This window comes from Phoenix dactylifera, chromosome 15 (assembly GCF_009389715.1).
Source record: "Phoenix dactylifera cultivar Barhee BC4 chromosome 15, palm_55x_up_171113_PBpolish2nd_filt_p, whole genome shotgun sequence".
In the NCBI taxonomy this organism is placed as follows: domain Eukaryota; kingdom Viridiplantae; phylum Streptophyta; class Magnoliopsida; order Arecales; family Arecaceae; genus Phoenix; species Phoenix dactylifera.
In genome coordinates this window covers 1,708,084-1,720,419 of record NC_052406.1, presented here as the reverse complement: position 1 = coordinate 1,720,419, position 12,336 = coordinate 1,708,084, and the positions used below count along the sequence as shown (strand labels likewise).

The window sequence follows — 12,336 nt, the reverse complement described above, 5'->3', positions numbered from 1 at the left end:
GTGCACCGCGGACACAATGGAACATCTCCGAGCCTCTAAGCCTCCGTTCTCGCTCTCCTCTCCAGCCAGAAGGCTAGTGAGAGATGGGGTGACGGAATTTTTTATTAAGACGCAAACACCCCCAGAAAAGCGACAAATGTCTTGGTGCTTGTCTCGTGGATAGGGTGGCATTTTCGGAATTCTTCTATTCGCGAGTGGGTTGTATCAACCGTCCTTCCCTGTCGCCATGCGAGCCCTGATCTTTCTTAGTTCTCTCTCTCGCTGAGCTCTAGAGCTAGGGAGAGGGAGAGGGAGAGCGAGAGAGAGAGAGAGGAGGGAGGATAAGAGAGAGAGAGAGAGAGAGAGAGAGAGAGAGAGAGAGAGAGAGAGAGAGGCAGCTTTCTCCTTTTCTTGCGCTCTTCGATGCGAAGAAGGGAAAGGAGGAGGAATTTCTTCTGCAAAGGTGAGAGATTGATTAAGTTTTGTGCTTTTTTGGCGAAAAATGTCGCCTTTTTTGCTTATTTTTGTGCCTTTTTGGGGGGTGGGTGGGTGGGGGTTTGAGAAACTTACACTATTTTGTGTGGGATTTTTTTTAAGTATAGCTGACGGATAGATGATTTTGCGTAAGGTTTTTGATTGGGCTTGGGGTATTTGTTTTGGGAATCGTGGGGGAGGGGAAAATGGGATGCGAGTCTTGCACGCATTGGGAATCGTTGGAATAGGGAATCGGAGAGGAATGCTGGAATTATCATGGATTGGAAGCATGGGTGTGCACGAAGATATGGGATTCGATTGTGAAATTATTTTTAGTGAACCTGGAAAAAATGGATTGAAGATTTTCTTTCCCTTCTCGTTGGCTGCGATATGAGACTTTGAAGTTGGAAACCTACTATTATTTTCCTATAAACTTTGATAGTGAAAGAGTGTCGAATGATGGAATTTTGATTAACGACCTGCGATAAATGTATGAGTGTGATAATTATGTTTTTCTTTTATGGATGAGATTTCATTTAAAAAATGAAAGCTTGATGAATCAATTTTTTACCTCCATCCAAATCTTATTTATATGCTTAATCCTTTGAACCTGAAGCATAAAGATACATTAAATTAAATAGGATATATTTCTATTTTAATCCAGTAAGGATGTACACATGCAGCATTTGATGAAGGTTTCCTGTTGATGCCTATTGTTCTTGTGAAGGTTATGATGCATGACATGGATGAAACTTTTTGATCTTAACCACCATCAGTTGCTGTGGGCCAAACTAAGAGTCATCAACAAATTGACTTCCCCTCTTTTTTGGGGTAATGTGTCAAGATTGATCAGTTAGTAAATTGTGGTGCTTTTTTTTTTGAAATTTATTTTGGAATTTAAGCAGGATTGGGATATGAGAGTGTGATTTGTGCTTTTCCGATTATTATCAGGGTGGAATGATGTTGGTAGCAAAGCAGCACTGCTGCACACACTCATCGACGTGTATATGTATGAAAGGTCATCTGAGGGAGGATGCAATCTTTCTTGTGTTTCAACACCTAAATTGGAACCCCAGATTGATTGCCGTGATGTCATGTGTTTGCAAATAGTTTGATGAGATTGCTAGGCGGGTTCTGTGGAAGGAGTTTTGCCGAACAAGTGCATCAAAGATGATGCTAGATTTGCAATCCAGTGGAAGCCACAGTGTTGATGGAAACTGGAAATCACTTGGGAAGCTTCTGATTTATTGTTCAGGATGCAGCAAGCGGGGTCTGTTTAATACCATCCATATCCCAGGTCACTTTGTTTACAGGACTCGGTTTTCTAGGACTTCGGGGAAAAGTTTTCTTATTCCACAATGCAGAACAGATGTGTTGCATGTATCAGACCCTTGTGAGCATCTTGATCAGGGAGAGGAAGGTGATGCGGGCTTTTTCCGTGGTGTCTTCAAGTCATTCTCTGTTTCGAGAGTTAGGAAGATGCTGATTGACAGGCAATCCAAGTTTCATCCCACAGAGGTGTGTCCATACTGTAAAGCAATGCTGTGGAGCATGCTGCAAGCAAACATGATACCAAGAAGTGCTGCCAGGAGGTTAGGTGCTTATGATGATTGCATAGAGTATTATGTATGCCTCAACGGGCATATGCTCAGAATATGCACTCTCTTACCCCTCTCAGATTCTGAGGAGGCTTCAGAGTAGCAGTGATGCTCAGAATTTGATGCAGGTATCCTCCTGATTATTCTGTCTTCTCACCACGATTTAAATTTTATAGGAACATGAATAGTCCACTGAATCTCCACATTTTGTGCATTACAAAGTATGTAACATGTAGGTATCATAGCCTCACTAATATGTATCTAATTCCATGTAAATCTAATTGTCCATGCAACTATGTGAATATGCTACAAACTTTAAAAAAAAAATAAATAAGAAATAAAAAAAGATTGGCTTTAGCAAGGAGCTTTCCCAAATCTTATGTTCATTTATTTGTGCTGTTATTTAAATTTCAAATAATTGCAATTTCACCTTGCAGTATTGTATTAGTTTCTCCAAAATAATTTTCACTATTCTTATTAATCAAGTTTTCTCAGTTTGCTGATGTTATTGGAAGTAATGACTGCATATCAAAATTACCACCATGAAGGTTATGTTTATATATTTGAGATTTCGTGGTCTAATTAATCTGTTATGTGGTTCGTTATGATGGAACTGACTTGAGTATCCATGCTAAAAAGAGAAAAAACGTGATCCAAATCCAAATTCAAAAAACTTTGAATATGTATAGTACATGATTTATGAATTAATTCTTTGATTTGATGCTTTGGTGAACTTTCTGATCTCTTTTTCTTCTAAATATCCTTTAAATGTTATTCCTTTGATGAACAGATTTCCAAGTGTTGAAGATTAAGATTCTCTTTGTGTTGGTGTATTACATTGTGGATCATGTTGGTTACTGTTCAAGAAAGAGTTGGTAGATTTTCTCTTACTATCATATGTAATAGGGTATGTAGATCATATAGGAGTTTGTCTTTTGGATCTGCAAGCAGACAGAAAGCTGTTCTTAGTCTGTCATTCTATTTATTACTTCAAATGAAAGGATTCACGTGATAGTTGTAGTCCAACATCACTGGAATTGAATTATCATAATGTATTCCATCTCCATGTGTACAAATGTGCTCTGCATATGTAGATTTATGGCATTTTGGCATCCCTGAGATAAATTGTTCTGTGTTCTGCTTGGAAGCATGTGCATTCTTCATTTTCATTGGTATCTTGAGCTTTTGTTGTGAATGCCCAGTCTAGGACCAATCCACTCGATTGGCCCGACAGGGCCCATGGAGCGGCCAAGCGGAAGACTCCCAAAGGGAGTCTTCTTCTCCTTTGGTGACTTCGACTAGGAGTCGGAGTCCTAGGGTCGCCAGGACCCTAGGGCTCCTGTATAAAGGGAGAGCTCTCTCCCTCCAGAGCTCTCCATCCCGAGCAATCCTCCTCTTTTCCTCTCCTTCTTCCTTCTTTTTTTCGTTGAGTTCGCGGCTGCCCGTTATTGTGCTCGCTGGAAATCGGGGCTGCCGCCGGAGCCGAGGTAACGCCTTGTCCTTCCTCTCTTTTCTTCTTTCTTCCCACAATTCGGAATCACGGCCGCCAGCCGAGAAATTGGCCGAAAATTGACCAACAAAAGGGGATCCTATTTTTCTTCTATTTTTACCTGTCCTTTTTCCTTTTCCGACCACCGTCGCCAACACTTGTCGCCAAAGCTCTCGGCCTCTCCCTTGTGTCGGCCTCTAACCGATGTCGGAGCCCCGGACACCGGTGAGCGGGCAAGGACACGAATCCACCGATCCAAGACCATCTCTGTTCTGTCCCTATTTTTCATCATCCTCTCTTTTTCGGCCACCGATCACTACCAACCGCCACCACTTGCAGTCGAACCTTCGATTGTATTGTCGGACCTCCGGCATTGACCCCTACCATGACCGCAACCACCAGTCCACTCTCTTTCTCCCCTGTTCACCAAGAAAGAAAGAAAGAAGAGGAGAGGGAGAGCCCATCCCTCTCTTTAGGAGACCTATGGATCTTAGTACAGGGTCCTATTGACCTGATCTATGAATCCGATTTGATCCCTGAAAAGAGCCCCTAAATTGTCTTAGTGCCTGGGCCACCTACTAGACTGATCACTCTGGCCCTGCTGAATGAAACCCTATTGATGAACCTCGTTGATTGATCTTGGCATGATTGAGTCCGATTCATTGAGTAAATTGTCTAGACCTGACTTACTCGAGACCATTGTATGCTCGGTCAAGTCTTCTCGTGTTATTTTATTAAAGTCATCAATTATAAATTAATTTTACTGTTAATATTTTTAATAGGTCTAGCAGAGTCGCCCAGTGAAGTCTGACAGTCTAAGACAAAAGAGGCAAGTAAATTTTATACTTCTTATTATTTTTAAATTATCATGTTTTCCATGCATATGATATTGCCAACAAAGATGTCATGTTTTCTTAAAATTATGGATCAGCTTATGTGTTATGAAAATTATATTTTATGAAAAATAGTTTCATGAATATTTTAATAAAAATAGTTTTATTATGAAATATGAATCTGATCATGTCATTTAGTGTTTTTCATCTATTTATGTGTATATTTTAAGAAAAAGATATAAGCTCTTACAAAGCTCTCAGATAGCTATGTATGATTTCTAGAATTGAGAAAATCGAATCCGAAGTTAGCATCTATACGAACACAGGCCTTGCCGGCAGGTATAAAGTTGGCATACGAAACATGAATCTATGTCGATTATGAACACGAGCCTTGTCACTAGTATAAAGTGGCCGTAGCACGAATATCTGTGAGCAATGTTATGAACTATGATATGGCTAAATGATAAAAGAATGATTTATGTATTTATTTTCAAAATAAATTTGGAACTATATTTATGAAATATGAATGATTTGTTCATGCATGATTTGCTTTATGACTTGTTTTAATATACTGTACTATGAAATGGTTTATTTTGTAATATCTGTTATTTTTTTTTAAATAATGCATTGATATGAAAAAGCTTATACTTGATCCGATAAGGTAATGTAAGATTTACTTACTGAGCTATGTCACTCATATATCTCTATTTTTATTTTTCTCTCTGTAGGAGAATAGGGTCAATAGGAACGAAGGATGGTTCAGACTTCGAGTTCGTGCTAGCAAGCTTGGCGATCTATATAGCAGAATTTTAGTTCTTCAGTTGATTATGGATTTGTAGCTCAATAATTTTCTAAATTTTGAAGATTATGGATTTGGTATTTAAGTTTGGATTTAGATGCTCTGAGCCAATATTGGTTGCATTTAATGGATAATAAAATTGGATTCATATTTATTCTATTTTCTTTAAGATGAATTTGGAAGTTAAGATGGATTTGAAATCTAAGATATAATGTTTGGCTTCGTGTTATTGTGGGTTGTACTCCTCGGTAGTACGGTTATGTCATGCTCCGGATTTGGGGCATGACACTTGCTTTCATTTTCATTTGCTAATTTCAAGGGATATTTGTATGTTATATGCATGACTTCCAAATTTTCAATACAATATATGATTCTTTCTAGCTTCTTTGCCATGTTCTACTTTTTATGCTTGGCTTAGCAGAAGCTTGGAAAGCAAATTCCCTTCAAATAATACGGATGTGATATCATCTGGTTGTGCTGCTTCTACTGTTTAGGTGATTAATCATAAGCAGGGGCATGCATGGGGAACTTTTCCTGTCGATCTCATCTTGTTAGCCTTCTCAATTGCCTTATATTCATCATTTCTTTTTCTTTCTTCTGCCATAGCTCTTGCTCCACTTCCAATTTTATCAATCCTAAACATTTCATTACGATGTTCTTGTAATGTTCTATTTCGTCTCCTTTCCAATTCCCCCTGCAAATTTGGCAAAAAGTAGTTAGGTTCAGAATTAACCTTTTTGTCTATGGCATCATACATGTGCTATATGTTGCTAGTATTCTTAAAATTGTTTGAACATTGCCATTTTCTATTATCTGACCCACAGGATATGTGGCTCTGAACTTGATAGTGATGGTGTAGAGGTTACCAGAAGAAGTGCAGAGTTTATATGAGAAGGATAATATTAGGATGACCTTCTGGGGAAATGACTGCATCTGGAGCTTAAGTTAAAGAACATTCTTGTTGTTTTAAGGCACTTTGGCAAGATTCTTTATTAGGGATTTTTTCCTATAAGATTCTTAGCTTTTCTAGAATGCATGGAACGTGACGAATAACATAGTGTTTAAACATGCTTCTAGGTGGGGGAAAGTCATCTTGAAGTGTTTCTGAGTGTGAGCATGAACAAGAATGAACATACTTTGGGTATCAAAGAACATGGAGCAAATTTGTGAGTGGGCTCTTACAAAAGTTGGCATACTCTAGCCAAGCAAGAAGTGTTGATAGTGAAACAAACTTTGGCGGAAAAGAATATTAGAGCTTTATTAAATTTGGCAAGCTATTTTGTATGGAGGAGATGCTTACATAATGATATATTGCTTGAAGAGCACTGGAGAAAAAGAATTGGTCATCATTTGGATTTATATGCTCCTAGACATGTGGGCCAAAAGGCACTGATAGTTCATGTGAAATTTAGATGCTAGTGAGATGTTGGCTGCTTTGTTATAGGAGTCAACAAATAGTGTTTGGAAATTGATGTGATTATTTCAGTGCATTGACCTATAGGATTTATACTTCCAAATGATCATTTCTCAAATTGGACTTTGTTCAGTCTTTTAGTAAGAGCAAGTTATGGAAGAACTGGAACTTCATCCATTTTTCTCCTCAGAGAGGTCATGTTCTTGTCTCCTTTGAAGTGTATTAGGAATCTTGATTTCTGGTTGACTTGTTATGCAACTGTTTATCTTGGTCTATTGTTCAGTGATTGATGTCAGCTGGCATTTCTTCCAGTTTTATCAACCAAGCTTGCGGTTCATCAAGGGGTCAGGACCATTACGGTCCAGATACAAATATATAATTGGGTTAGCTGTGGCCTTTAGCTAGAAAGGGGAAAGCAAAAGTGAAATGTAATCATTGCACCATAAATTCTAGGATAGTCAAGTTAAACCTCTTTTCGGTTCAATTGGCATTTGGCCTTCATCTTCTTTTCATTCTCCCACTCCAAAATGGTGGCATTCATCTTTTCATACCTGAAAAAGGCATGTTGTACGCAAATTAATTCGCTGGAACATGATGCCGTGATACCAAAGCATTTTATATTATGTTGAATGATCATTAAAAATCATCAGATCACCGTCTTTTTATCTTAGCCATCTTTGCTTTTTCCCAGGCGTCTGCTTTTGATTCCAATATAGTAGAGTCGGTTGTTTTCCTACGGGCATTTCTGAATCTACAAAATGGAGCTGTAGGTTTTCTTGCAGATGGTGCTTGTTGCCCCCCTTGATTTTTTCCAAAATCAATTCTCTTGCTACCCGTCTCATTTAGATAACTGTCAGAGAAAGTTGGAGTTTTCTTGATGGTAGGAGTGGTATGCATTTTCTTTTCTGTCACTTTGTGATCAGCAGCAGAATCTTCCAGCAGCCTTTGGCCTAATGTTGCTGACTTTCTGATCGAACTATCATCTGAAACTGTGTGGATTGTTACTTGTTAAATAGAGAAACTCTCCTTTTAGAGCTCATGCTTAGTTGTTTTTTCATTTTTTTGTTTTGCATTTATTATGAGAAAGTTGGTGCCACATGCAGCTGTGTTAACTAACATATAATTTGAGTTGGTAACTGGTTACCACATTGACTATGCATTGTTTTAGTGAATTTTGTATAGTGGAAAGACAATAAAAATGTACCTGATGATTTCCTATCTTCTTTTGCCTCCTTACCACTGAACCATCTGGAAATTTTGCTGCTATCACTTAACTTATTTATGCTTTCTTCCCTTTTGCTTTTGGTCTTAGTTAAAGGGCTTCCCAATTCTTCAACGGACCTTTTCTGGTTCAGTGAACTTTCTTCCTGTAATGTGATAGCATATGCAGATGCTGCAATTGCAGTCTCAAACTCACCATCCCTTCCATCTTTTACCTCACTCATTTGGCCAGCGAATGACCTCTGGAACCAGTTTTGAGTCTTTTTTCCTTCTGCATAAACAAAATTTTTGTTCCCTTGCTACTTATTCCAGAGCATGACCACAAATCATATTGTTGCATATATTCAAGTTAAAAGTCGAGAACTTGTATGGCATTGCAAAAGAGATGCATGCATTTTTCTTAATAAGGATAATCAAAAAGAAAATACAATTTCTATTCTTATTGTGAACTAATTGTGTGCTTGATGGGAAAATGTGCTGGTAATTAGGTGAAAGAAAGGGAATAAATCTAAATATTAGAAACAAACTACAGTTGGCCAACCAAGTGGTGGGTAATTGCCTGTATGAGTTATGTGGGCTATGTATAGACGGGGATGGTCATCCTGAAGAAAAGATCAGCTTCTGGTAATTATGTTCACAAGTGGCTTGAAAGACGGATGACATCAATTGCTTTTTTTGAAAACAATAAAAAATTAAATTTTATTACTGTAAGCATTGGCTTTTTGCAATTCGATATTTGACTGAGAGAGTTGAAAGGAACAATCAGATATCAATACCTTCCCTGAAGGACACTTTCTTTTGCGGTGGTTTCCTTCCTTCTTGTATATTATAGCAATCGTCCTCAGTTTTCCCTTCTAAACCCTAACAAGAAATTAATGTCTGAATCAGGAGATGAATTAATACAAAGAAGGCAGCAGGAATAGAAGGCATGCAGATTAGTTTGTTGCATAAGCATTAAAATAGCAGCTTGTGTTGTCATTTTTCAGAGCAGTTTTATGAGCTCTGATATATTTTTGATAATGCATATGAATATCACGAAAAAAAGTTCCATACTAATGAATATCATGAGAGCAGTGCCATACTGTTTGATGGAAATTACCTTTGTTGTTTGAACAAATTGTCCATTCTGGTGATCTAATGCAGTTTATGTTTGGAGCCCTCAGGAGTTTGATGGATTGGCGCAGGAGGAAGAGATCTGTGGGACTTTATTGAAGGCCAAGCTTGGAAGCAAAGTCAGCATCGGTAGTTTATTTGTTTCTTTAACTGTTGATGAACAGGGAACAAGGGGGGGGAACAAGCAAGGTGAGGTATTCTTGCTATGCAAGTGCTGATATGTATTGTAAAGCTGGTGGATGAAGGAAGGGATCCCTCTTCTCCATTGGGCTAGGTTTCAGCTCCTGTCTTTATGCTGTTGGCTTTTGCCTTGGCTAAAAAAAGATAGCTTTAAGGCTGAGAAGTATGCTCCTTTCACTTTTCTCATCTTTTGCTTGTAAAGAACATTGTGAAAAGCTTAGGGAGAATATGGTTGTTGGTGTTCAATTCTTCTTGCTTATTTTTTGCTCCCTTGCTACAACCCTGTCTCCAAAAAAACAGAGAGGTTTGTTGTCTGTGGAATATATAAAAAAAAATGCCAGGCATTTCTTTCATTGTTTGGTGAAAGAGTTTCATTCAGAAAGGAACCTTTATATCCCTTTATTTAGGATTATGATTGACGGGAAACCATTGAAAAGTACAGAGAAAAATATCACCCTTAACAAAAATGTGACTGCAGGAAGCTGATCAATATTGATCTTCTGCTACATCGGGTATAAAATGGAAGTGCTTGATTTCACTGGTTTTCAGATGTGAATATATATACTTCTATTTTTTTTCTCTCCCCTGCATTGATGGATCCAATGCTATCTCGTTTAAGAGTTTGAACTCCCCTCAAACCAAGGAAGCTTTATCTGAATAAAGTTCCAAGGTTTGATCTTGTTGAGGCTTTTAGGATGAGGACTCACAGGGAATTAGATTCTTGATACTATCTGAAAATGCCCACCACTTGCACTGGGTTGGTCCATTTTGTAACATTTTCTCCTCCCTTTCTTTGCCGGTTTCGCTTTTAGTGGCACTTTGACTGCCATTAGCATATACAATAAGATCTTGGTGTGTACGATGCATGTTCTTTGTTTGCGAAGATGATGGATGTGATCAAAGATGCTATGAAGTAGAGAACCTGAAGAAGAAGTCAGTGACCATGAAGGGCAAGAGGAAACTGATTAGAACAGATTGGACAAAGAGAAGTCTAAAGAAAATGAAGCAATGATATTGATGGGTGATTCATTTTTCTCGTTATAATTAGAGGACGGTCAGCTCATGGAGGAAGAACAGTGGAAATCTTCAAAAGCTTCACACACAGATGGCTTCAAGAAGTTCAAATTATAATAAAAATAAACAAATGCGTATATAAGAAAAAAACTGAAGTGACTATATGGCACTACTGCATTATAATGAACTAGTATTGGGCGCGAACAATGCTACACTGCATGTGGGAAAGTATGGATGGTTTTAATTTTTCATTTGGAAATTCTTTCTTTTGTTCATCCTTTCTCCTACATGAAGTTTAGATTGCTTTCAAATTTGTAAGTATACTATTGCAGTTTTGAAAAAAGAAACAATACATTGGCTATTGCAGTAAGAGAGATGTTCTAACTCTGGTGGTGCAATTTGGGAAGGTAGAAGTATGATGCCTCCTAGCCAATCAAACCTAAATTTAATATGCCAAATCGAATTCAGAAAAGCATTAATTTGATCCATCGCTAATTGTTTGATGCTATTTACTGTAAACATGATTATTATTCAATCATATGAGATAACAATCATCTATCATGCAAATCTAAGGTAGTCTTGAGTGATAAATTTTATCTAAATGTCATTTATGTAATGCACTTGTTTAAAGTACTTTTACGTCTATAGTCTCATATAAAATAGTCTGATTGGTGCATCTCACTCTCTTGTTTGGTATACTCTTCTTTATGTGACATATAATCCTTTATTTTCATTTTTAATTAAAAAATAAAGAGAAACTTAATAAAAAACCCCTATTTGGTTCACTTACCAAATAATTCTAGAATATGCTGGTCATATTAATCCAATAGTTTTTGTTGATTACCTTATAGAAGAAATTCTTTACTTTCACATCAAAACTTAAACTTTTGTTTATTTCTTAAATTTCTCTTTTGAATTATGACCGGCAAGGGTGGTTTCAACATCCCAGTACTTGGTTCTATATTGAAATGGTATGATACCGACTATACAATTCTAGACTGTTTTTGAGTTCATGCTTACTATCTCAAATTCTTCAAGACGCTTGAATGCTTCGTACCTCTATGCTAGCTTTTGAATTCACTTATGGTTGAATTTAAATGGATTAGGATCCTTACCCTAGCAAGGATATTAGAGCTTAAATAGGAATATATGAAGACTTGTATAGACATATGATTAGTCCCATATTAGCTATGTGCTGGATAAATCTTGGATACTTATACAAGAAACCAAAATAATAATTTTCAACGAGTCATTTGAGTGAGACCTTAGTTGTTACATAAAAAGTATCTATCCTTTGTACATACACACTTCTGCCAGGCATGGGATCATGTGTATCATTGACCAGAAAATTTACAAAAATTTGTAAATATGACCGACTTTCTAGAGCACTTGCTTGGTCATTCTTCACAAAACCTTTCAAGTGTCCCCTTCTTTTCTTGACACTACTACAGATGATGTTTTTTCCCTGAAAGTCCAAAAAGTTAGCAACACCGATTGCATCTCCCCAGAATAAATGCTGAATAAATCATCTGAACCTTCAGTACAACATGTTTATAGCCCACCAATCAGACAATGGTGCTTTAGGAGGGCTGGCTAAATCCTCCACTTCCCTGAATTTATCTTCATTCCTCAGTAAGTACCCAGCCATCTTCTGATAACAACAAAATCCAAAAAGCTTTTACTGAAATTCTTACAGGCCATAAAGAACTTTCTTAATCCACCGATGAGCACTACTGATTATGTAGGTAAGAGCATTCATAAAACTGAGGTATCCCTTGGACCTTATATGCCTATTTGAGAGCATGCTGAATAATGGACTTTGAAGATAACTGTTTGTGCCTCTCCAAGTTACACTGAAGACCTTGAGGTCTCAGCTGAAAAAAATTCTTCTGCTTCACATAAAACACAATATTTGTATAACAGTTACCATATGAAGTATCGCAGGTCTCTTTCCCCACTGAAGAACTGCTTGATTTCCAGGATAGAATAAAGCAAAGTAACCAAGAACCAAAAGAGATTCCAGCAAAAGTATACCAACATATTAAAAAAAAAAGCAAATTCTTCTCTGTATCTCTATTGGACTTTGACCAACCCTTTATCGATCCTCTCCCGATAATCATAGAACACAATAGTATTATTTTCACAAGAACTTGATCTTTCCCTTAATATATAAAAATAAGATCAACAGTTTTCTTTTTCAATTATAACTATTGGTAATTATC

General features: G+C 37.3%; 1 protein-coding gene and 1 pseudogene across 2 annotated transcripts; one reads left to right on the top strand and one right to left on the bottom strand.

The window, feature by feature from the left end:
• The first annotated feature begins 81 nt into the window (after positions 1 to 81).
• LOC103718171 lies at positions 82 to 9,453 on the top strand (annotated as a pseudogene).
• On the bottom strand, positions 5,103 to 8,989 carry LOC103718170. 2 transcript variants are annotated; one of them, XM_017845475.3, is made up of 6 exons: positions 8,907 to 8,989; positions 8,584 to 8,668; positions 7,791 to 8,078; positions 7,242 to 7,575; positions 7,056 to 7,137; positions 5,103 to 5,866 (listed from the first exon to the last, which is right to left on the bottom strand). In XM_017845475.3, the coding sequence occupies exons 3-6, from the start codon at positions 8,029 to 8,031 to the stop codon at positions 5,675 to 5,677; spliced, it is 849 nt and encodes a 282-aa protein (XP_017700964.2). In that variant the 5' UTR covers positions 8,032 to 8,078; positions 8,584 to 8,668; positions 8,907 to 8,989; the 3' UTR covers positions 5,103 to 5,674. The 2 variants fall into 2 exon arrangements, with proteins under 2 accessions (XP_017700964.2, XP_038989981.1); XM_039134053.1 differs by having other exon boundaries at positions 7,791 to 8,668.
• Positions 9,454 to 12,336: the final 2,883 nt, after the last annotated feature.